Raw genomic sequence first — 26127 nt, 5'->3', positions numbered from 1 at the left:
CAGCTGCAGTTCAACTCAAACATTTATCTCCTGGCATTGCCTTTTCACCCCAAACAACCTTACATGAATGAATGAATGAATGAACAGATGGACGAACGGACGGACAACTGGCTGTACAGAGGACTGTCAAGATTTGAATGTGCAGTTAATCCTTCCGCCAAAAGAGGAAGCATATTTATTTTTTGTATTTATTTATTTTTCACCACTCATCCTCTCCGGTTTTCCCATTTCTTCATCACTGAATGTTTTGAGTCTCATCCTGGTTAACCAAAACAATGGACGTTTACTGTTAAACCGAACTGCCATGTAGTACAATAAAGGTCACAGTGTCTGATTAAACTTATTGACTTTTTCTCAGTAAGTGCCTGATATTACAAGAAACTAAATAAGTTAATTGCCACCTCTTCGTCAAGTCGCTCTGATCTGTTGCTTTTCATCAACCACATTGTAATGAGTTACCCTGAGGATCCGTAATTCAGCCACACACAGGGAGTTCTGGACAAATGACCAGTTTATTGGTGGAGGAGTATGAACAGAAGATCAGTCCAGGAGAGTGGTCTGCAGAAGAAACCAGGCAACAGCTGGGAGGTAAACAGGATGGCAAAATACTCATCCAGGCAAAGACAAGGCTCAGAGATCCAAAGACAGGCAGGGTCGGTAACCAGAAGATCCGAAAGATAGCGGTATCCGTCAAGGGCAAGGCAAGGAGGGTAATCCAGGGGCATGAAGCAGAGGGTCGGCAACTGAGGAACAATCCATAGACCGCTGGAACAAAACTAGACATAGGTCTGATTATTATCTGGCAGAAAAGGAGGGATTGGAGGGAGCTTAAGTAGGCAGTGAGAGAAAAGGAAACCAGGTGAACTGAATGAGGTAGCAGAGGCAATTAGGAAGCCAGCAGGTGGATCGAGTAATCAATGATGAGCGCCAGGAGATCAGGGTGGCAAAAACATGACACCACATTCTCTAACTCATGTGTGTTCAATCACTTGTTTATAACGTAGGTTTCACTACCGGGTTGAAGTGGGGGGGCCTTATGAGCACAGAAGTTGCAAACACCAACTTATGTCATCTTTGGAATCTGGTTCAAGAAGTTTGAGAACTGTTGTAAAATGCTAGGTAGTGTAGCTAGCCAAGGTCTGTCTGAGAACTGGCAGTTGGTGCATCAAGAGGGGCACATGCAGACAGGTTGAAGGGAGACAGACAAATGGGACTTGAGTTTGATAGACATATCATCATCCAGTTGTTTACAGGTCAGTTTAAATGATTGAATATTTTTGTTTTGATTTTTTTCTCTCGTCTGGTCCACGAGTGACTATTTATTATTAATCGGTATACACACACACACACACAAAGAAAATGCTCCTGTAAAAACATGTCCTGCCCTTTACATGTCAGCAACGCTACTTGCTATCACTAATCTAGTTAATTACCTCCTTTGACATAAACAAACAATTTGACTTAAATTTCTCGCTTAAAAAAAAAAACTTCTTTGACATTGTAGGTGTTCGGTAAAGTTTGTTGGAGCACTCAGAAGCATCATAAAAAAAAGTCTGACTTTTAGTGCTTTAGGGCTAAACTTCTGTCCAGGACATCTCATGATATCTTAATTATTTCCACAGAGCCAGAATGTCCCTTTAGAGGTGGTTATCTTACTGGTGTTTCAGTTGGGGCGATCAACTAAGTGCAGACAGCAATGGCCGTTGTGGACTCATTCTTTCTTGTCAGCTTGTACAAGGATTTGATAGAGACAGATATTAAGTAGCGGTCTCTTGGGCAGAGATTTATTTTGGTGTAACACAGTGGATTGCTCTATTATGAGAGCAATTATCTGAACTGCTGGTGTTTTTAAATGGTGCAGGAATATTATGTTATCAGAGAAAAAAAATTCAATCCAGGCTTCCCACATGTATGCCCTCAGGAGTTAAATGAGTTGACAGCAAATACTGAGAGCAAAAATCATATGTCATTACAAATAGTTACTATTGCACAGTTCATAAAACGTTTCTCTTACAATGGATTAAATTACAAGTAGATGTTTGTAATGGACTTAAAATGTGTCTAAATTCACCATGTCCATTAGGTCCATTAAATAGACATTGCATGGACAACCTTGGCCAACATTGGCATTGTGATTTTGTTGAAAAGTGAAAGATTAAGATGTCTTATCACAATGCAGAAAAGACATCTATGCCAGGACATCCACTGACCTCTATATTTGGTTGAAAAGTGAAAGTTGAATAGACATCTTTTCCATGAGTTACAAAAAGGAGTTTATATTAAAAAAAAATCTGTCCACAGTCTATACCCTCATTTTCCAATACAAGGTTGTAAAACTTATCCTGAAGCAGTCACTATTCCATCACGGAGAGACACTTCCAGCTTGGAGTGTCATGACAGCTGCATTTTGCTTAATGGCGCCATGTTACACAAAGGCAACTGGATATCAATGCACTGGTTGTTTTGAACGCACACCAGCACTGATTCAGCAAAGAAAACCCATGACGGCATTATTGGAGGAAGCGAAGAAAAGAAAGAAAGAAAGAAAGAAACAGAACAGAGTCAACATCAAACTGGCTTTTTCTGGCAGGAGAGGGTCCGGAGAAGAGGCAGTGTGCAAGACCGTTGGCAAATTAGCCTTTGTTAGGATGTGCCAAAATCTGCAAAAGCAAAATGTTTAAGTTTAAATGTCAACATTAACACTGAAAGAAAGAAGATGACAACCTGTGAAATCCAAAAAATAATGAAATCACTGAAGCAGAGATGCAACATAAAACCGAGACAGTGACACATCCAGCAACTGTTCGAAAATCTCTGCCTTTCTTTGTGCTGAGTAAAGTTTTTCACAACTGTCCAGATGTGGAGATCAATTTATGAACTAACTAATTTCCCATTTTTTGGTTCAATTGTAGAACATATTAGAAAAACTACCAATAAAATTGAGACCTGTGGAGTGAAATACAGACCCTTATTGAGTTGTTTTCACTTGACTGGAAGAAAACTTGGTGTGGGTATTTATTTTGATGATAGTATGCAAATGCATTGCTATAAAACAATTCTGTACTTTGAAATTAAAAGGGATTTTAAGGGCAACTGTGGAGAAATCATTTTAAAAACTGCATTATTCATGATCTACTTGGAATAATAGCATATGAAATATTCATTAGCTAAATTACTTATCTGTGTAATGTGCTTTTGTTGTTGTGTTCAGAGGGGAAAGGGCAGCAGTGGGGACTGAGGTTAGAACTAACAGTTTGATCTTTTTGCAGTGGTAGGGATGACAATCAGCCTGTTAATTATGACCAAAAGAAGAAAACTAACACCTTCCACCATCACCAAATGCTTCATTATGAGACAGAAACCTTGTACGCGAAAGTCAGTTTTGCATCTGCTTGTTGCGGTTTCATACATAAGCCCCCACTGAACCATTTGGCTCCAGCTCTGGCAGCTCTTTTCATGTCACAAAGGTAAAGCATCCCATCAAAGAGCTTACTTCAGTGTAATGTAATATCAGTCATATGAAGCAAAAGATTTCAAATTTTAAAAACGCTGTTTCTACACATCAAGGCAATTTGAATTCTTCCAACTCCTTCCTAATTCATGCTCACATTAAAGCCTAGGTACCAAGGTCCTAGAAGTGCATTAACCCAGATGATCAAAAGACTCTGGTCAAGGCTTTGTCGGTACATCAAACGGCGTGAACAGAAGAAAAAGCACAGCTCCCGAGAGGAAGCACCTTTCGGTTTTATTGTGTCATTATTAGGGTTAATATTTACTGTACTACACCTTGGCTTCTCCTCTTTTCATAATCCTGTAATCTGTGGACTACAAACAGAAGCATACACACACTGCCTATGAGCATGAGCGCACATGCAAACAGATGATTAAAAGAGATAGCTCTTACTGAACTGAAGTTCCTTCCTTTGTCTTTGTTGCAGGCAATCGCAAATGTCAAATTCGACCCAGTTAATCAAAGTCTGCGTACACAGAGTGTCACAGGGAAGAGTCGGGGGTGTTGCTTTGTGATTCTCAACTTTTCTTTCGGCAGCTAGTGAGCCTTTCTTTTCAGATATCTACACAGCAAGCAGCTCAGTAGAGGAAAGAAGTGTTTTTGTGTCACCCATACTAACACATACAGTGGAAGAGAAATATAATGCTTCAATATTGCACTTCTGTCAGATGATGAAACTTGCACTAAAAAGAGGTAATCCTCTTTTATCCTAATACAGATATTCACACAGTTTCCAACTTTTCACCATTGATTAGGATGTCGTACAGCGAATTGATAATGGTCAGAGTATTACCATCTCCTAATCAAAATGATTCTACATCCATCTTGTGTGTGTGGCAATTCCAGCTAATTCCAGGCACTTCCCAACACCAAGCCAGAGATGCTCTGCCAGTAGATGCCTGCGTGAATATCCATAGAGGCGTTATCCTCTTTTCTCATGAAGACATAAACCTTCTTAATGTAGCAACTTCGCTTTGGTTCAGATAGCATTACATCTCATTAAGATGTCAGCTTTTCAAGACTGTCTACACAGAGGCTTTTTGTAATTCACACAAAACATTTTTTTAAAAAAAGAAAAACTAAAAGCAAAGTGGCTAAAGCTTGTGGCTTCAGTCTGACCTCATTTTTCAATGCTGGGCAGCAAGGGTTGGCTTGTCCTGTTTGCTGTTATATGTGGTCCTCAGCTTGATTGATGCACTGAGGGAGTCACACAGCTGGAAAGGAGGCAGTAAAGCAAAGGAAAGAACAAAGATTAGTGGGCCACACGGGGTGCAGCAATTAAGCTGTTTTCTTGTTGTTAATTAAAAGCAAATTAGAGGCTGCGTCAGGAATTCCTGTCTAGCCGTATTTGCTGGCTGCATGCTTGTTTTGCCACACCTGTTGTCGCACACTTTCTTCTTGTGGAATGTCATTGATTTATTATTACATTTTTTTCGGGTGCCTTCCTCAGGGACGGAGAGGAAAGACGGGCGAGCCGGGACCCAGAGGCCTGCCTGTAAGTGATGTATTGTGACACATAAATAAAATTGTGTTTACAAGAATTTAATATTTTAATGCTGTAGTTTTTTTGATAAATCAGCATCAAAATGATAACCTTTTGATGAGCACATCTGCCCCAACTTGATGACAAACACTTGATGATGTGCTCAACACAGGCAGCAATGAATTATTTCTTTTTTTAAAGCAGAACTTTGAGAAATAGATGGAAAATTTGACTGATTACATGTTTCAGGTCCCTCCCTCTCCGTCTCTGCTGTGCTTCAGCGCTGCTTCATACATATGTCCCTGCAGAAGAGACTGCATGCATGTGAAGGAATGGCAGCTGCTGGAGTGACAGTGATTCTCACTGATATTTGCTTTGATTGGTTGTTTCAAGCATGGTGGCTTCTTACAATTGCCTAGAAAGAGCCATGAAAAAATAATTTCAACAAGTTACCAAAGTCTCCCAGCCAAAGTTTGGTGTTCTAAACATGACCACATAATATCAAAGCAGTAAACCAGGGGTTTCCAGCTCCGGTCCTCAAGGTCCACAATCCTGCAGGTTTTCCATGCATCCCTGCTCCAAAACACCTGACTCAAAAGAATCAGTCATTGTCCAGAGTTTCATTGGCTGTTGGATCCATTTAATGGAAGCCAGTTGCATTAAAACAGGGATACATCAACAACCTGCAGGACAGCAGCCCTTGAGGCAGACATAGGACATCGCTGCAGTAGACATAAAACATGTAACAGTAAAGCGTGTAGTTGCTCTGGAAAAGAACTCTTGAAACACGGTAAGACATTGATGTTTACTCATTTCATGTTCGCTCTGTATTGATTTTTCAAAATCTGTTCCCATACTTCTCCAAACAGGCTATGTTATTAGCAAGAAACCACATGGGGTGGTTTCAGATAGCACTTGAAAGTGTTTGTATTGATGAGTTGGGCAGGTCTGTCTCATTGGATCATTGACTTCTTGAGCTATGGTCTTTTCCTTAGGTGTTCAAACCAATCCCAGGCAGTGTTTGTGTGTTTGTGTAGTGACCCACATACTAAAGGGCACAAACACGGTGATGCGTTAAAGCAGACAACTTGTCAGACTCTTAACTGCTGATGTTAAGACAAACTGGAGCGCTTAGGCTTCATGCAGCCCAGATGCTTTGGGTGTGCAATTAATTTCAAGCACGATTGCCCTGATTGCAATTGTGATCAGGACACCAGATTTGTTTTTACTTCATCCATAAATAAAGACATGCATGAAGACAGACTTTTCTGAGTCTATCGCTGCTGCTCAGGTTCAGTTGTCCTCAGTATATCTGAGCTACTTGCTCTTAAATCTGCTTCCTTAATAACTAATATAGTTGTAGGACACGAAGTTGTAGGAAAAAAGAAAGACAGAATGGGTATAGAGTGACATTTCTAAATGGCAGTGTCCTGATGATAATGTGCCAGATATGCCCTCATCCCCTGGTATTGGCATTTATGAGTCACCTGTTTTGCTGAGGTAGATCTCTGGGGCAAAATCATCTATTCAGAACACACTCCAGGGCATCACTCTCTCTTGTCCATTGGCAGCAGGATGTTGCGTGCAGTTGAGGGGGCAGCCGTTATTATACAAAGTCAAATTAGCATTTCACAGCGACAGTGGAGGCTGTGAGAGGTGCATAACAAAGCAGCACTCAAAGATTATCTGTAGACTACTGGGGTCCAGCCATGTCTTCATGAGAGGTAACTGCAGTGCAAAGGTTAGAAATATAAAGCCACAGGCCGCTGCTACTGATGGGAATATTTTCAAGTAAACAAGCCATTTTGAACAAAGTGCTGGAAAGGATGGTGAGCAACATAATGAGGTTTGGTGTATTAATGCGATTGTTTTTTGGTATTTTCTTTCAGGGCCCCCCAGGAATCTCCGAAGGTGCAGCTGTCAAGGTATCATTCAGAACACTGTTTGTCACAAAACAAAATACTGACACGCTGCATTTAAAGTGGATATGAGCTGTCTCCCAGCTTGATAAAGTGACCCTTTCCCGCACTTCCAGCAAGCATGAATTGTCAGGATGACTGAGCAGTGTTCATTGTAGCAGGCCTCCATATAGACAAGGAGGTAAATCATCTGCAAAGCGTTGTCTATATTAAGATGCACGCAACTTGTTGTCCCAAGAAGCCAGTCCAGACGAGCCAGATGTGTGTGTGAGCAGATACAGAAGCTGTTCTGTCCTTGACTGGCACTTCTGTGTGTGTATATGTGTGTGCGTGTTAAAAGTCAGGAACAGATCTCCCTCGTTGGAAATGGCACCTTTCAGTCAACTGCAGCGTATCTGCTGCAAGTTAAATAGCTGCTTCAACTCTACACCTCCTGCAGCGCAGCACAGCATGACTTGGTGCTCACACTGCAAACAGACAGATGGCCATTACATACAGTACTTTCAACAAAAAAAAAGGAAAGTATGCAATCATTTTCATGAAGCCCAGGGGTGTTGTAGCTGCACCAGCAGCTCACGAGATATGGAGTGTAAAAAAGAAAAACTCATTCAGCTATATACTCCTACCAGCTTTCCCATGATCTGTGTTGCTTCCTTCACAAACTTACCTATCCCTTTACCCTCTACTCACCACCCACCAAGCCTCCAGTGGCACTCTTATAATCATGCTGGGAGTGAAAGCTATTGTGTAGGGGACAATCTCTTGATGGCACCTGTTCATTTGATGTATAGCTGCTTTGTTGGCTGTGGTGTCCACTCCAGCCACAGAGTTGCCTCCTTGCCTAGAGGAAGGAGAAGTGTCAGCTGGCCAACCTTGAAAAGGAAAGTCGTCCCTTTGTGGACAGAGTTACAGTATCTCAGAACAAACGAGACAGCGATACCGTCATATAGTCCCACTGGATGTTGGCTTTTCAATGAGAACAACATAGAATTGCTGTGTTGAATAAAATGTGCAAGATAAGAAGCAACTCTGATTATGTTTTTATGAGTTTTCACTAAAAGGCTGCAGAGCTGCTATTTCATTGTCTTGAATAAGTCTTGTATCAAAAATTGAAGCCATAAAACTTACAATGTTACTGATCAAAATGGGAACAGAGCTCTGAGATTTTGAGTTCAGGTTGATTTTTACTGTCACATCTTTTAAAGTCTTTTTTTTTTTTTTTATTTAAAAGACAAGAGTTAAAACATGAAGGGGAAAAAAACATGAACAATTCTTATTACATGGTGTGTTTAAGTCTTTGGTAAAGTGTACCAGTTGAGTGAGTATAATGAATTTACATGAAAGGTAAAGTAACACAGATGACAAAGTCTGCAAGGGACTGAAGCTTTCCAGCTGAGATTACATTAAATGTAATTTTGTGATTAAAGAACATGATTAAAGCGTCCATTGTAAGGCATGTGACTCACATTAGCTGAAGCATATGGTGCTAAGAAGCATTGTTTCTTTTTTTAAGTCTCACTCTAAATGTGAACACCAGCCTTGCCTTTGCTATAACTCAGTCATGCCCCCACATTGCAGCTGCATCTACACTTTCTTATGATAAATTTATGTTTTCTTTGGATGAGGAGAAAATTCATGTGCCAGAAGATCCCTTCACATTTTAATTTGCTATAACGACCAAAAAAAAAAAAAAAAAAAGCAAAAGACAAGCATGTAAAGAAATTTAAAGCTGCCAAATACAATAAGTGAGAGAAGATAAACCATCACATCTAGAAAAGGAAACGAGAGTTCCAGTTTCCACACGCAGTAATAATTAAACAGCATCACCCTACTTCTCTGTTCCATCCTTGTGCATTTTTTAACTTGTGCAAAATAGATGCTAGTCCCTCTAAACTGCTGCTAGTGTAACATGTGCAAGAGCTGATCTCCTCTCACTCACTCAGCACAGTGTGAATGTTTCAAAGTGAAAAGTTGAAAATGAGGTCTGCAGTGCATGATGTGCTGGGAAGACGGTGTCTTCATGAATTATATCTTCATAACTGTGTCCCCCGCTGACAGTTTCAAATGGGCTCTGACAGAACACTGCAGATATTGATGGAGAGAGTGATGCCGACGGTCTTAATTGGGGTGTGATGACTCGAGGTGGCTCAAAGTCAACATATCACCCAAAGTCAACCGCAGGTGGAGCAAGTCCCTGGGGTTTATCATTGAGTAAATACAATGATAATCTACATAAATACAGGCCATGCTGCTGTTAATTTCAGTTGAAAGGTTTATTAACTTGCTCTGGAGTCTCAAGCTAATATATTAATTCTAAATTATGTTCCATGAAGATGTTACAATAATAGAGGTCATTTTCCCCTGAATCAGTGCTCTAATGCTTTGCGAGTTTTCCACTAATAATATCCCAGGTAATCCCAACTTTTCTTTGGATGTGATTTATTTTCATTGTCAGTTATGTCTCAGTGCAAATTTCCTCAACATGACAAATTAGTATCAGTGTGCAGTATAATGAAAAATACCTGGGATGATGATGACAGCACATATACACTGTCATGTTAATAAAATGATGTAATGTAATGTACATTAAAAAAAAGAATACTTAATGACAGTATAGATATGATATCTACTTCTTTCTAGAAAAACATGCTTTTAATTCTTGCAGCACAAAGGCTTAGTGTTATGCATTGCAAAGAAAATTGAAGGAACTCAGACAATCCAGTCAATATGCAATAGACTAGACTAAAAAGCCATTCAGAATAGCTGTGATTTTCAACCTCATAAGCTGTGTTGAATAAAAAGAAATAAAAATAATGAAAGCCTACTGGGAAAATCAGCGCATGGGTTCAAGAGCACCTCTGAAAGCAGATTGTCACGGCATCCACAAATGCAAATTAAAAGTCTACCATGCAAAGAAAACAATCTTAGCGCAAAAACTGAGGATATTTATGTAAGACTGGTTGTTTCTGTCCTTTGATAATGCCACAGTGGCAATGCATCATTCAACACTGAAAAGCCTGATTCATCAGCTTTACAATAAGGTATAACTTGTAAGGATCAAGCTTCACTAAAAGGAGCAACACAGCTCAACGTGTAAAGAGGGTTTAGGTTAGGTGTGCTGAAATCCCCTGCAATATTCTCTTGATGGTATTCACTCTTGTGTTGAGTTGCTTTTGATTTGAATGATTGCATTGTACCACTGTAACAAGGGAAAACAACACACACTGACCACTCTGAGGGACATTGGTATCATATGAAAGACCCACACACATCAGGACAGTTTGGAACCTCTTCATGCTGGTCCCCAACATGGTCCCATTTTTCTGTCTCAGTTGATTGAGATCAGCCATCATGGTTGTGTTGGTACTCTATCACATATGGCACAACCAAGCTGATCCCACAAGTGTTAATTTGGATTGAGGTCTGGACTCAGAGCATTCCATCCTCTCTACTCCCAAATTCTGAAGGTCCGCTGTGATAATCTTGGATCTATGGGAGAGAGCATTGTTCCAGGTTCTGATATGTCTGTCTATCAATTAGTCTATAATCAGGCCCTGGTTATACACCTGTGACTGGTACACACCTGGCAGCAACTGACACTCAAAACAAGTGGATCCCAACAGGAAATTGTTGCAGGGACTTTGGGAGCATAGTTTACAAGCACTAGCAGCACATTAGCAGTGTTGCTCATATGACAGACGCACAATCCTTACAAATTATGCATCGTCGTGAAAATGACTTTCCGTCGTGGAGAAGTAGTTAAGCAAAAACAAATTTCCTTTGTTTTCATGCTAAGTTTATGAGGAAAAGGAAGATGCATCTGGCCAGATGTGGAGAAATCTTTAACAAATCAAAATTGTGTGAGTACTTTGGGAAATCATGCATGCTATTTCCTCAAGTCTTAGCTGAGGGAGAGAAAGCCAAGTTCTGCAGTGGCAAGGGGGCGATGCATTATGCACCTGGAACAGTTACCTCACACATGTCTGAAAGGCACCACCTTGTATCCATGTATGTTTCCTTTCAGATAACATATTTGCCAGTGAAGACCTTAGTTCATCAAGACAAACCATACACTGCTTTCCTAATGACTGCATGGCTCTCAATGTTTGATTACTAAGCTGTTCTGCCTGCTGTCTACACCTGTCACTGCTTAATAACTTGAATGACATTATTACACAAGAAAAAAAAAATCTGACAAAAAAAATTTAAGTTTAAGTTTAAAAAAAAAAACAAAAAAAAAAAAAAAAACACCTAAATATTTGGAATGCATAAATTTGGAAAGCATAAATAAGTGATTGATTGAATATGTTTCTGATATAATTCAATATGGTCATATGTTTTCTGTAAAACACAATCAAGCTCCTCTGTTTCAACATGTGATATATTATAATTGAGCTATTATTGATTAAATAATTTATTTTAGTTATGCAAAAAACATTTCATTTACTCTCCTGCAAGAGAGGCAGGCTTGTAGTTTGATTTCTAATATGATTATTGTGGTAAAACCAAGTAGCTCCGTGTTGTTGATAAAGCTCTTTAGAATTCAATTAGTACTCAAAGTCAGTTTTGCTGCTATTCCCTCCTCCCTGCCTGAAATATTAATAAGACAATCCATCTGTTCATACATGGCAGCAGTCTACTGACTTAATAACAGCTCCTAATTTGGATGAGGAAACAGTGACTATATCTCATTAAATGAATAGCGCAGTATTACGATGGCTGTCATTAGCAAGTCGTAGGAATGGGGGTAGGGCTATAGCTCACTGGCAATTATTGTCTGGTAGAGTCCAGCCGTCACTTCAGAGTGTACAAATATGCTTCAGTCTTTCGCAATTGTCACTCTTGTCTTCTCACATTGCTTAACAGATGCTCCTTAATTTTTCTAAACAGAGTATCTGAAACAACGCCCATAAATCTTCAAAGGAAACAATAGTATTTGGTATTATTGTATTTGTGTTTCATTTGATGGAAGAGATACTAATCAGAGAATTCTATTGAACCCAGAAGGGAATTACAATGCAAATTTCTTTCTATTGCCTTTTATTTGTGCATCACAAATTAGTAATAGGAGTCAAAGGTCTCTAAATGCCTTTAGCTGCATTGGTAAAAATGGTAAAAGTTCTCCTGTGTATATGTTTCCTATTACATACTTATTCACTCATCATCTGCCTTCACCAAAGTGCAAGTAAATTTGTCTAACTGTTCAGTTTACATAGAGTACTCTCCACATAACAGGCTGGAGCCAACACTGTTAAACTAGTCTGACAGGTCACTCGCAGTCATTAAGTGCCATCTATTGGCAGACAGGGGAATGATTTTAACCTCGAAATGTGGAAAAGTGCTGCAATGCAACAGGGGCTTACGTTTGTCAATAACATAGCATTGTAAAGCCAGGATCTTGCGTCTATGTCTTCTCCTCACTGTGGTGTGATTCTGAGATGACACAGGACTGTACTTTTTTTTTTTTTTTCGGTTACTTATTCATAGCAACTGCCCTTGCCCAAGTTTCACTCTCACAGCTCTCTGTCTTTCCGCCCTGCCTTCGCTGTCAGTCACTGTCAATGATGTGCTCTGTTCACATGCAGGGGGAGCCTGGAGCCCCTGGGGGAAATGGGGAGAAGGGAGAGAGAGGAGATCCTGTACGTATTTTCCTGCAGTGACATTTACAATGCCGCTGTGTTACAGAGTCATTAACCAAGGCCTCCTCCCACAGGGTCAGCCAGGTGCCGAGGGGACCGGCGGCATGAAAGGACAAAAAGTAAGTCACATCAATGTCAAGTGTCAGACATCATGAGCTCCTTAGTTTCCCTAAAGCTCATGTCTGTTAGTGTGTTGAAAGAGTTTAAGTTAGTTCAAGCTGTTTAATTGGCAACCTAGTTTAGAGGCCAAATCCTTTGAATTAGTTATCTTCTTCAAGTTGGAATATCCTCTAAAGGTCTTTGAAATCATCCAGCAGCAAATAATGAATCTGCAGGTGATTATTTCTTGTTCTGTTGTTGTTTGTCTCCTTCGCTCCAGTAAGCACAATTCACATAATTTTCTTACTGCTGACAGGTTGTGTGTGGGGGCCTATTAAAGTTTGTGTGTGTTGTTTTGTTCGCGTATGTGCTTAAATAACTGTCCAAGTGAGGCTTTGCAAAGTAAACCTCCGGAAACCAACTAAAACGTAAGACTCTCAGATTTGACTATAATGTCTTTATGACCTTTTTATGTCTTTTTATTTGTCCTTCAGCAGAGTTTTGTATCCATAAAGAGATTTCATGAAAACCTTTAGTGTAATAAGACCATGTGTCAAGTAGTAAACATTTCACAAAGTAATTGTTTTCACAGTATTTCTCAGCAGCTGGTTTGTGATTCATTTCTGCCTAAACTGCTGTTAGACATTCAGCATTGTCTTCTACACATGTGGCATCAAAAGCTGACTTGTCGTGTGTCCTCTTGGTATTTGTTTCAGTTCCACACAGCCAAGACAAACTAATGCCCCCAGAATGCTCTTTTACATGATGTCAGTGGTTTACTGTTGACGTGATAAGGACAACAATGTTCATTACAATGAATATTTCAAACAGACAATGTTTACAACATACTTTATTCTGTTTTAGTTTACCTATTTAGATTTTTTTTTTCAAATGTTTGGAACCCTCTTTAATTTTTTTATGTACTTCTTTTGTCCTTATGCCATATTTTTGACCACTCCGGCTTGCATAAAAGTCCATGTTTCATCCGACCATGTTCATACTTCAACTTAGCCCGAACCCTCTAAGCATTCCCATCATTTCTCAGGAGCAGTTCACCAGGCTTCCTGCAGGACAATTCAAAATTCTTCTTTAAACGTTGGCTGCTTTTGTTCTCCATCCAGATGATCTCACTCTGTTTCAGTATTGTTGAGCCGGGTTTCTGGGAAGGATTCCATATGACCTGTTGCCACAGATTTTCAGTCAAGTTCTTGTATCATTTGGCTTATATCTGTATATTTTTTCCTGTTTCTTTTCCTTAAAAATTGATTATTGTCCACCAGCCTTGCACAGAGACCATTTCAGATGAGCCTTCATTAAAAAGTAGGTGGATCGACTGAAGGTCTGAATGTGTCTCTTGGGTCTTGTTTGTCTTTGCTGAATGATTTCTTATTTCATAAGGACGACACTTTCAGATGCTGCACTTCTGAATTATTTAATTAATTTATTTATTTATTCTGTTTATTTATCTATTTATTTGACATAATACTTCTTTTGTCCTTCAGTTGTGCATCTTCCTCATTTTTAATGCCATACTGTAAACCTTGATGAGATATGCAGACTTATTTTAAAAGCCCTTTGATGCAGTTTTTTTAAAGTCTGCTAACCTGTGTGATTTTCTGTATATTTTCTATTGTAAATGCAACAAAAGAACTTGTAATAAATAATTTTCCTTTGCAGCATTTTCCAGTAACCCTGCACCAGAAGAAACAATATTAGATTAAGTTTTTGCTGTCTTTAAATCCAAACATAGCAGAGGTTCATCCCCTCTGTCAAGCACCTTTTTGTGCTTAAATTATTTGTAGGCATTTGTTAAGTAACAACAACAAACAACTAAGAAAATACATTCCTATGAAAATATCAGGTAAAATCAGGTGCAAGGACTGGACTGAAAAAGCTGAAAAAAATAGCTAATCTCTAATGAATAACTTTCAAAGACTTTAAGAAAGCCTGGATAACTATTGCTTAGTAGCAGTATTTAAATGCAGCAGCAACAGCTTACAGTAAGAAGAGGAGTGACTAAAAGAAATGCACAGTATTGCAAATTATCTTTAGACTTTTTATCAATAAGCCTGATAATTGTGCTTTGATGAAATATTGTTTATCTGTAAATGATCTCTGTTCATCTTGAGAGACAAGAATGTGTGCAGTCAAAAAGTTCTGGTTGCGGCAGCACGCTTCATCTTCTGCATACAAAACCACGGCTGTGTCAATATCATTTTGTCTTTATTGAATTTTTTTATTCATCCCATGATGGGGTGGGGTGGGAAGGGGGTCTGCATAGTCCAAAGGGAAATAGATGAAATGTGCATGACTTTTCTTAGCTTTTATTTATTGATTGATTGATTTTTTTACATACACTACTTAAGTGGTAGAGACACTGAAGCACCAGGAAAGTAATTGAAGCAAGCTTGGTTGCCACAGTGATGAGATGCTCCCCATGTGCTGATGAGGAGCTCAAGGGCAGAAATGGTTGGAGAATTGATATGAACTTCACTCAGACAAGATCATTCATTCAGATTACATCTTCCCAAACCTAATAAGTTAGTACTTGTTATCTAAAACTTACCACACAAATAAACTAAACACAACATTAGCTTAAAACACACCCACACACACAAAAATATGGCATGAAGCAAGTGTCCCACTTAGGACTTTAATCCGGGTGTCTTTGGTTAAAACCTTGAATTTGTGCTTCTTCACCACCATTCTTTCCTGCCTTCGAAAGTAGTCCTTTGTGTCTCTTTATAATACTTCAACTGAGCGAGGGAATTAGTGAATCCCCCACAATAAAGCTGCTAATTGACTTTCTATTGTCACTGTTTCTGTGCTGCCAGCATGTAATTTCAACACATTACATGCCAATGAGCAGTTAGAGAGCACAAGCTCATTTTACATATTTCTCTAAGATCAGGAATGCAGAACTTCCTTTTGCTGGTGGTGCAGGAAAATTCCTCATGTGGACACTGTGGAAATGTTTTCTTTATTTGAAGACAATCCTTTCATTCATTCATTTTTTTATACCACTCAGTCCAATTCAGGGTCCTGAGGAAGCAGGCGAGAGGCAGGGTACGTCGCAGGGCCAAACAGAGAGAGACAAACAAACAAACAAAACCTCCTAGGAAGAATTTAAAGTGACCGGTTAACCTACCGTGTATGTCTTTGTACAGTGAGAGGAAGCCTGAGCACCTGAGAAAACATGCAAACTCCACACAGAAAGGCCACTGTTCAAATCTCCCCCCAGCCAAGGGGAGGTTTGAACCGAGCCCAGCGACCTTCTTGCCTTGAGGCCACAGTGCTAACCACCAATATGCAGCTCAGTTAAATTCATCCTCTAAAACATCCCAAGAGCCATGCCCCAGCTAGGTTTATGAGTTAACTAGAACAAGTTAACTAATCCATCTCTAGTGTACCAGGATTTAAGCTTTCTTGTGAATTCTTCAAGTTGATCCAGATCTAAGCAGGGATTTACAGTGCAGAGCTGCAACAGGCCTGCTCTGAATGCATTTGGCTTTGCTTAAAATGGGTTTTCTTCTTCTTCTATTAAAACTGGAAAATTAAAAATAAAGGCTCTTTCATAGTGCGTTGGAGAGCCTACTGCAAAAACTTACACTGTACATAAACATCATCATAAAAAATGTAAGGTAAATGTCTGAAATGTATATAATTACTGAAGGAAATGAACTAAGTATTAACAGGTTTAATATTAAGGGTTGATTACTATTTTATGAATAATAAGAACTCATCTTTTATTTAATGGGAGCAATAAAATAGGTGAAAAAGAGACAACAAAAAGATAAATTTGTGGTACTCAAAAGAAACATGTTGAACTGTTTGCATTATTTGGCAACAAGTCAGCAACAAGACAAAGGATAAAAAAAAAAAATCATCCTAGATAAGCAGTCTCTGAGAATTAAAGATGGACAGAGGTTTCTTTGCCATTTCCACAAAAGCATGCTTCTACAAATTGTGATGTCTCTCCCAATCCAAGTGACATATGTTTAAAAAGATATTTTGCATTGTAGTAAGATAATGCCAAACTACCTTTTGAACCTTGTATGACAGCATGGCTTTGTAGCAGAAAGGCTGATTCTGGTGCTGGACTAGCCTGCAGGGAATCCAGACCTTTCACCAACTGAAAACATTCAGTGTATCATAAAATGCAAAAATAGACAGATAAGACCCAGACCGATCAAGGACTAATATTCTGTATTAGACAAGAATGGGATGATATGCCTTCCAAAACGTTCCAGCAGATGTTTTCATGGCTTTCCAGACATTTCCAGCTGTTGTAAAAAGAGGAAGAAGTTCTACATGTTGGTGAAAATGGTCCTACCCCCAACTTTTTACGACAGGTTACTGCCATCAAATTCAAGATGATTTTTTTTTTTAAATTTCCATTAAAATATCTCACTTGGAACATTTGATGTTTTCAGGTTGTGAATAGAATAGTGATCTATTAGATTTGCAAATGACTGCATAAAGGTTTTAGAGGTTGTGGTAATTTGATTTCATAAGTGATTTTTTCTGAAGCACATTTGATATATTTGCTTATTTGTTTGTCTTTGACAGTTATACATAATGACTGGCAATGTTTTGGATGTTTTTCAGGGTGATGTTGGCCCTCCTGGTCCTCCAGGTCCTGTAAGTACAATGCAGTGATAAAGTGCTGCCTCACAGCTTTTAAAATCTTTTTTCTTTATCATACATCATGCATTTTTTTATATTGGAAAACACACAGTATACTTTATACTGATGTTTTTTTTCTGTGCAACAAACCAAAAATAAAAATCTTTTGTGCATCAGTTATTTTTCATGTTATACCATTAGGAGACCATGGGGGAGAAATAAACAGCAGAGCAAGGTTTACTTTTGTTGTCGCAAACCCAACTTGGTACCCTTTCATCTTATAAGCAATTTCCACTCTTTTAGAGAGCTGCAGATTAGTTCTGTCTTTAGATATCTGTAGTTTTTGTTGTTTTCTTTATGCAGATCGGAGCAGGGTTAATAAAGGACATCAAACATGTGCAGCTGATGGGCTGTGTTAAATTCAGTTGGAAAAGCTTCCTCGTTTCTTTAGGAAATGAAGGCACCGCTAATTGCGAGCCAGCTCCGGAGAATGACTTTAAGTGATGTGCATAGCAGAGGATTGTGCACAAAATAGCTCAAAGGACATTAAACGCTGTGAACTGTGACTCCCTGTGTTGAGCATCAAATGAACACATTTAAACTAGCCATCCCTCAACAATGGTGTAATTTGTCACTTCGGAACAGAAACTACTTTAGAGAGTGATTAATAGGGGTCATGCAGCACATGACCTGTTTAAAATGTTCATAATTATAAATTACAAAAAAAAAAAATATATATATATATATATTTTCATAGAAGGTTGTAGTGCAGCTTTTACTGGAGATGCAGATAAAAAGAGAGAAACCCTGACGTCATGGTGGATAACTGATGCGTGCAGAAGGTGACACTGAGTGGGTGGTGCTCTGCCGATAGAACGCAATGCTTTAACATTTTAAAGTCAAAAATCACACTGTGACAAATGAGCTAAAGATCTGTAAGGTGGCAGCAGTCACTTCGAAGACATGCTGTTACTACACTCTTTCAGAAGAAAAGAAAAATGAAAGCATAAAAAGTGTCAAATAAAAAACATGATGTTGGAGCCTTTTGTGCTCCCCAAAGTTAAGGCTTTGGCATTTAGATGACTGTTGTTATGGGTTTTAGTTCTGAAGATCTGCTGCCTTTTGAACCGCTGAGGGCTGCAGACATGATCTTAGAAACAAAATGTGATTACACTCATTCGTATTCCCCTTTTCATCTCTCGTTTCATTGTGATTCATATGGAAATGAGACGGCTTAATTATGGATTGAACAAATATCAATCACATTCTACTGGTTTCGCTGGTTTCAATCAAAGCAACAAAGATCCACTCACTGAATAAGACTTGTTATCAGTGCAGGATGCTTTTTAAAAGCCATTGAAAAGATGAGAGTCTTGCCCATCAATTACAGCTGAATCGTTTTTGCTCTCACCTAAATTTCCTTTGTCCTAGAGCGGAAGGAACTTTCTAATCAAAACTGAAATACCCAGTTGTGTTTCTTGTTGTGAAGAGAAATCTAGGCCTCCCTGGATATACGAGGAGACATTCTATATGCTATAGCACACAGTCAAGGGGGAAAACATTAGTCATTTGATAAATGAGGCTGTTTGAATATTTAGTACCAGTCTCTGTCTGCACTGTGCCTTCCCATGGCAGATAATTTTGGCAGTTAAGCATTGATTTCCCTTACACAGCAGAAGCAGGGGTTCAGATCATTACCCTCCCTTCATAAACCTTCTTGTGCTTCTGTTTATTAGTAACAAGGAGGGGCAGCATGCTCCCAGGCATGCACAGCCATCACATCTCCCAAAGCCCTTAAAAGGGGTAAAATTGTCTTTTTTTTGGTCTGAATCTGTTCTGTTTTTATGGCTCCTTTGCTTTACAATGAAGTTTTATATTCTGTAAAACCAAATTTGTTATGCCAAGTTCTATTGAAGAAATGGTTGAGTGCAGTATTTCACAGTGCTTGAGAAGACCTACTGGTGGGAATCAGTCGTATACTGAAGGTACTGTTTCATACCTGTGTAAAAAAAAAAAAAAACATTTACAACTGGCCAACTCACTTTGACCACTGCTGCTGAACAGTGACTACTTCATGCAGGGTTTATAGAGCCTGTGATCAGAGATACAATCTCAAAAGGCTCACATGTCTACTTTAATCAGGAAACAAGAATCCCTGCACAAGTAAACAAAAATAAAAAAATAAATAAAACTCCTAAAAAGCTAAACTGGGACACAGTCAGTGGATATGACCAGATATACCAGCAGGAATCACAACATGGACATAGTAAACAGTACTAAATGTTCCCCACATGGATAAGACAAGTTCTGGGCTTGTTTCGGTACCAAACCCCTTCAGCAGGTCTGAACAGTAAGGGTTGACAACACAAAGGACTTTAGTAAGTTTAGTAAATCCACTGTGTCTTAAATATTAGATCATTTTTTTTAAACCTTTTGTCAACTTTGAACCATATTTTTACTCCACATCTCACATTCAGATCACATTCAGTATCTATATGTGTGTGTGATCTGTAAATTTCTCTCAACTGTTAACATGGAAAAATAAGCATGAGCTCACCTGATGCTCACATTACTGATGACAGCAAAGTTGGATGTCTCCATTCTCCCATTACTGTTCCCACCACTGAGGACTCCAAGGCCAGGACCTCCGTATTCACTCTTCTGTGAAAATAATCAAATTAATTAAATAAATGTTTTTGAGGTCAGACTCATTTGAGAAGACTAATTCAGAGAGATGTGTGGATCAGAACTGTCCCAACTATTTATATCTTTGAACTGATTTGCTTACTGAAACTCATTAGCATATTAATAATTACCATTAACATGAACACAGTGGAAAGAATCCAAACTATGAAGATCGGTAGGAATGACTTTTTCTTCTGCCTGCTGTTGTCATATGCAAGATAAGGCATGGTGTTTCATCTCAGCAGCGCACCGCTCACTCACCTGTCAGTGGTGCTTCACTTTGAGATGCTGTCATGTGTGGAGATATTTCAGCTCCACAAACAGCACTGACACACTATCTGATGTGTGTGAGAAGACTGCAAACCTTCTTAATCACCTGAGAATCAATCATAACTCAGAAGCAGCTTTTAGTGGAGATGCAGGTAAGTGCTTTTAGTGAAGAGCAGAGGTGATCAGGTTATGATTAGATGATGAGGAGGAGAGAAGATTAGGGGCTGTTGGGGCCAGGGAGACATCACTCAGAGATCGGCAACCTTTAGTGCTGCCGCTGGTAGTCTAATGTCAGGTTCTACCCAGGTGTACTATCAAGGTACTATTCAGATACAGTGGGGAAAAATGTGGAGCTGTAGGAGCTATGTTGCAAAACTTTGAGGAAGTAATTTTGCATCTTTCTGATAGGTTTACCCAGTTGAATTAAAAATGTAGCAAATTCAAAACAACTTGAGTCGACCAAAGTGATCCAAAGTACCAACTTTAGTCAAAGTTTAGGTTTTTGTTCGATAATGTTGATAAAAACACAAGTCTCTTAAAAACTTAGACATCCACTTTTGTTCAAAAGTGCATTAATAAATATGTTTATGAAATAAGTAAATGCTAGAACAAAAGGCTGCATGAGCTCAGCTTTGAGTAATGTGTTTGTCCCTGAGGTTTACTGGCTACATTTGATTGAGTGTGTGCTACTGACAACAGAGACACGTTTTGTTTTTACAAAGTTATCTAGAGACACAGCTTAACACGAATGAATAAAAAAAATTTCCATTATATGTGTATATTTTTAGAAAAATGTTTGAAAGGATCTAATGTCTAAATTAATTCGACATAAAGACAAACAAAGGCTAAGATCATTTTACTATGAAGATCTTTGACACACTTTAGCATGGCAAAAGAGACAGAGTGCAGAAAAAGAGCAAAAAGAAAAAAACAGAATAGAGGGAATGCAAAACGAGGAGTCATGAATTTGTTACTGTAAAAAAAACAACTGCAATCTTGATCTTGTGTTTAGCCAGTCATGATGGCAGCAATTTGGCAATCAAATAAACAGTGAAGTGCTAACAGATGGTACTCTGATTTGCCTTGATGCATTTATACATTAGCTATGTATAAGCTTTCTACAAGGTGATATGTGATGTCTTGTTCAAAGACAGGCTTGAGGAACAACGAACCTTGCAGAAATATGTAATTGCTGCTTTAATTTGTTGCATGAAGTGGTGCGTCTTTTCTTTCATTTCACTTTGTTTTCCAAGACTCTTGTCAACTGTACTGTCACCCCTTCAGGAAATTCTCCTCTCAAAATGCAAATTTAGTCTTTTCTAGTCAAATCCAGGTTTGGGGAGTCATGCTGGACACATGTATTTGCAAATCTTGAAGATGTTCAGTTTATTTGCGCTTTCTATGTGTTTACTAGCAGTAATTGCTGGATCAGTGGAGACTATTTACAGAGCGCTGTGTTTCTTTCATTACCTCCAGGTGATGACAGCTCATGGATTAAGACAGCTCTCTGAAACTGTAAGCAGCTGTTTATATCATTATACATTAAATGTTTGTGTATGGCGTCTTAATGTCAGTTATTCCCTCTTCAAATAGCATTCAAAGATTTTGATGTGCTCTGTTTTTCTCCTGTTTTTAAGGATGGAATAAAGGAAAAAACCCAAATGGGTGAAAAGGGAGACAAGGTGACTATTTCTTCTCATCACTGAACCAGTTTTTATTTTTCAGGCACTGCATTCAACATCACAGTGTGAATAATGTTTCCGTTTCTTATATAATGTCAACAAAAGCTGCACTGACTTCGAAATAACAATTGATCACCTGCTGTTAAGACAGAAAGTTTTATTTCATACTTGTATTGTGTATAGAAGCGCAAGTAAGTATGGAATAAACTGGCATGCAGTCATTGTTTGGATCCCGCAGCTAAAGATGCAGGACGGCAGATTATAAAAGCCACCGAAGCAGCGATTGACATCAAAAGTGTCCATATACAATCCATACTATACATTTTAGACAACCATTCTTTTGTTGTCGTTGTTGTTGTTAAAGCTGTGTGTGTGCGCACAATTAGAGGTAGGTTTATGACCGCATTCATAAGACTTTGTCTGGGATAGATTTGGCCAGTTTGCAGTGGTTTAAAAGTAAGGAACACAGATGAGCTCACAAGTGGCTCAGAGATTGGGGTTCAAGAGCAAAGAGTTGAAAAATGAATCAAAGATAAGCGGTAATACACAGTTAACTAGAAAATAGCAGATAAACTGGTATACTGGCAACTTTTGTGAGGTAAAAATTTGTATCGTAAAGAAAAACCCCTCAGGTGACTGCAGTTACTAATATTTCCCACAGTGTAGTGTGTCCGTTGTCCTTGTCAGGGAGGAAGGCAAGAACTCGTGTCCAAAACCTCAGAGCATTTAGCAACACAAGCAAATCCCTGGTTAGCTGAAAAGGGGAAAGGTCAGGCTGTGATTTAAGAAAATGTACAAAAAGAAATCGAGTTCTACAGTAAATTAGTGGAGACAGATGAGGCAAAACTTAAAATAAAAATGGTAGCAAAAGGAAAATAAACAAGAAGGAAAATCTGATCATGAGCCGATACACTGCCTTTCCTGCTTCACTGCTTTTCCTGAAGCAAGAGAATGGACATTAAGTACAGAGGAGCCATTTTCTGTGCTCATATTGAACCAAATGCATAAAAAAGAAAATATTGGACATTGGCATTTCATTACCCAGACGAAATCACAGGTTTAGTAGAAGAATATCATCTAATACATACATAGCAGTGTTCCAAAGAAAGCCTAACCCTGAATTAAAACCTGTCAAAGTCAGTGACCAAAACCTTCAGAGATGGGTGGCAATCCAAATATTACACATAGTATGCCAAACAGCAAAAGCCCAGCACAGAGGTAAAAACAAAATAAATTAATCAAATAAAACAGAATAATAAAAGATTGTGGGAAAAAAAAAGCATTGGCATAAGGTGGTAAATGGTGAGATGCCAAAAAAAACAAAACTAGGATGATATGTCAAGAAAACAAATAAAAAGAAAACTAGCAAGATGTAACAGTAACACAAGCATACAATGATAAAAGATTTCCCTATGAGAAGGGAACTGATTAAATAAACCACAAATATTCAATCTAAAAGAGCAAAATATATATAAAAAAAATTAACATGCTGAACATCTAAATCAACTTGTGTTTGTTTCCAACTACATTCACATTTCTAAACAAGGCTACAATATTTAAACTTCTTAAACATGCTTTTTCTCTCACTGTTATTTACAGTTTAAATATATCCTGCAGTTTTATGTTTAAATGTGCAGAAGCATAGAACAAATAGAAAGCAGAAACTACAGTTGCACAGATGACCAAGTACCACGTTGAATACAATCCACGACGAGAGGCACCCAAACCAAACATACAGCCTGGCCATTAACAATAAATATTGTGAAGCAGGAGCAAACCATATCTCAGTGGAATTTTCTTTTATAGTTTCCTTTCTGATTTGAATCCCATTCTCAGTACATACTTCTGTTTTTAAACTTCACATAGCATAAAGACTAACTGTGTGAAAGTCCGTGGGGATCTTTTTTTAAACCTTGCAATGGTCTGCAAGAGAAAATTGCTTACTTGACTATTCTCTTTATGCCTATCTTGACAATGAACGTTTTGCTCTCACCTTTACCTTTTCTGTCTGCAGGGTGAGAGAGGAGCTCAAGGACCGCAAGGCTTCAAGGTGACTTATTGAAAATGAAAACTATGACATGGCATGGCACTAATACTTGAGCACTGATATGTGCTGTCAAAAAATATGTCTCCAAAGTGTTTTAAGTCCATAAAGGACCACTTTGTAGCCTCGTAATGCACCTGTAAAACTGTGTAAGCAGGTTATGGGTGATGAAAATATAAATATTTGATCAAAGTCATTTTTCTTTAGAGAAGATGATTCTTTTGACATACTATATGTCCTGAAACAGACAGTTTTTCTATCCGAGGGCCAGAAATTTTCAAGTGACACTTGTTAAAAGTCTGTGCTGCAATTGTTCTCCAACTAAAATGGACTGTTATTCATGCCTCTCCAAGACAGCAAAGAAATCAACAATCTACTTAGTCTGTCTCTCAGCATGTCTACAAATTCCAACGTTCTGTTTTCTTGCATTTTTCCTCCGTCCCTGTACCTTGCAACCTTCCCTTATGGTGATGTAACAGGGAAGCATGGGTCCACCAGGACTTAAGGGAGATCAAGGACCAGAGGTGAGTTATTGTATTTATCCCAAGGCTGTTCTTTGCCTCAACATAGCTTTTATTGTAAAGTGTTTTGTTTCCATTGCTAAACTTTATATGAGGACTCACTGAGAGCTGTGAAAAGAGCTACGTCAGCAAAATATACAGTCGCTGAAATCTGCTAAATTTAGGTTAAGACCTATTTACAGGCTGTGGTTCAACATACGAAAGGGCAGCCTTTGTAGAACACATTCAGAACCGTAATTTTCTCAAAAGTCTACCAAGGTAAGAATTGAAACAACACATTGCAGTTTTACTGAGAAATAGCATTTGGTGTTGGGTATGTTTATGTAATGAGTATGCATGGCGTCATGTTTGATAAAATTTACTGGGATGTCCTCTCCTGGGATGATTGGCAGCCATAATGAATGTTCTCTATTTGTAAATAATATTTGCCAATCGTAAAATAATGGACTCCTACATTTTTAGGGAAATGTAGGAAAGATAACATTCCATAATGTATGAATTGCAGCATGTACCTTTATTAAGTGACGGCTGATGTCTTTTGTCCTTGAATATATGTTCATATACGCCTCAATGTTGCGGTTCAGGAAATGACTATCCTTTCGGTTTTATTAGAGTGGCCATGATTGTTAGTGATCAGTATATCAAGTGCATTTGATTAGCATCACTATGCTGGTACTTAAATGTACACATTTTCAAGCTTCAGAATTGTGAAACAAATCACACCATGGATTATACCATTTTGCTTTTTAAATTTAACCCATTTTTGTTGTTTTGTTTGTTTGTTTTGCTTTTTGTTTGTCTGTTTTTTTTGTCTTGTTTACAAACAGTAAAAAAATCTGAATTTTTTTTTTTTTTTTTTTTTTAAATTTAATTTTAATTTATTTATTTTCCCTAAATTATTGTATTTAAAGATTACTCTAGAAAACACCTGTTCAATCTTGGCCATAAACTATATAATGTTTTATGTATTTATTTAACTTTTTTCCCATTTTTCTCAGGGGATGCAAGGCCCTCCTGGACCCATTGGACTCCCAGGACTTCCAGGTGAACCAGTAAGTGCACTCGTATTAATCATCAGCAGTTCATGTCAAGCCTTCCTTGCCTTCTCTGCTTAATCTGTCACCTTACGATTTCCTCTACTCTTTGAACTCAGCCTGCCAAAGTGAAAGAGAGAAAAACAGATAAACTTCAACAGGCAGAGACAGAGAAGAAGTCAATAAAAAAGTCCAGAATTTTTACACAGACGATCAGTAATCAAATTTAAGAATTAATTAGTGGAAAGAGGCAAATCTAAGCCCTTTTATGCCAGGAACGAAGGCAGCAGCCCAATCTGTTCTGTGCACCTGCTTCAGTAATGAGCATCTGTCTTTATTCAAAAGCGGGGAGGGAAAAGAGGTATTTCATAAATCCTGGCTAAGGGAAGTTTTGTTGGAGCACAGCAGCCCGCTGAAGCAGTGAGGAGGAGGAGATTAATGTGTGTGAGGAGATAGGCCTGGTGATAGATGTGCCTCTTTTTACCACTATTTACAGGGCTCACCAGGGGTGCCTGGGAGAGATGGCCTGAGAGGAGAAAAGGTAAGTCAACTTCAAATCAAGTTCTCACCACAAAGGCAAATATGAACATATGATGTTTAATCACTGGTTGAAC

General features: G+C 38.5%; 1 protein-coding gene across 4 annotated transcripts in view; it reads left to right on the top strand.

Moving 5' to 3' along the window:
• LOC306762248 (uncharacterized protein) overlaps positions 1-26127 on the top strand; it is a 119570-nt gene that overhangs the window by 49323 nt on the left and 44120 nt on the right. For 3 of the 4 annotated variants that reach the window (XR_013771495.1, XM_079248689.1, XM_079248687.1), the window contains 11 exons: positions 4962-5006; positions 6884-6919; positions 12499-12552; positions 12627-12671; positions 17260-17292; positions 21709-21747; positions 21870-21914; positions 23929-23964; positions 24438-24482; positions 25478-25531; positions 26010-26054. Coding sequence is in view for 3 of the 4 variants with exons in the window: in XM_079248689.1 (XP_079104815.1) it covers positions 4962-5006; positions 6884-6919; positions 12499-12552; positions 12627-12671; positions 17260-17292; positions 21709-21747; positions 21870-21914; positions 23929-23964; positions 24438-24482; positions 25478-25531; positions 26010-26054 (477 nt within the window). In the remaining variant the exon portion in view is untranslated. The remainder of the gene's footprint in view (positions 1-4961; positions 5007-6883; positions 6920-12498; positions 12553-12626; positions 12672-17259; positions 17293-21708; positions 21748-21869; positions 21915-23928; positions 23965-24437; positions 24483-25477; positions 25532-26009; positions 26055-26127) is intronic. The other variant, XM_079248688.1, reaches the window with a different exon arrangement.

Source organism: Telmatherina bonti (assembly GCF_933228915.1).
Source record: "Telmatherina bonti genome assembly, chromosome: 11".
Lineage (NCBI taxonomy): Eukaryota > Metazoa > Chordata > Actinopteri > Atheriniformes > Telmatherinidae > Telmatherina > Telmatherina bonti.
Note: the sequence above shows the minus strand (reverse complement) of the source record. Positions and strands in the feature narration are given on the sequence as shown.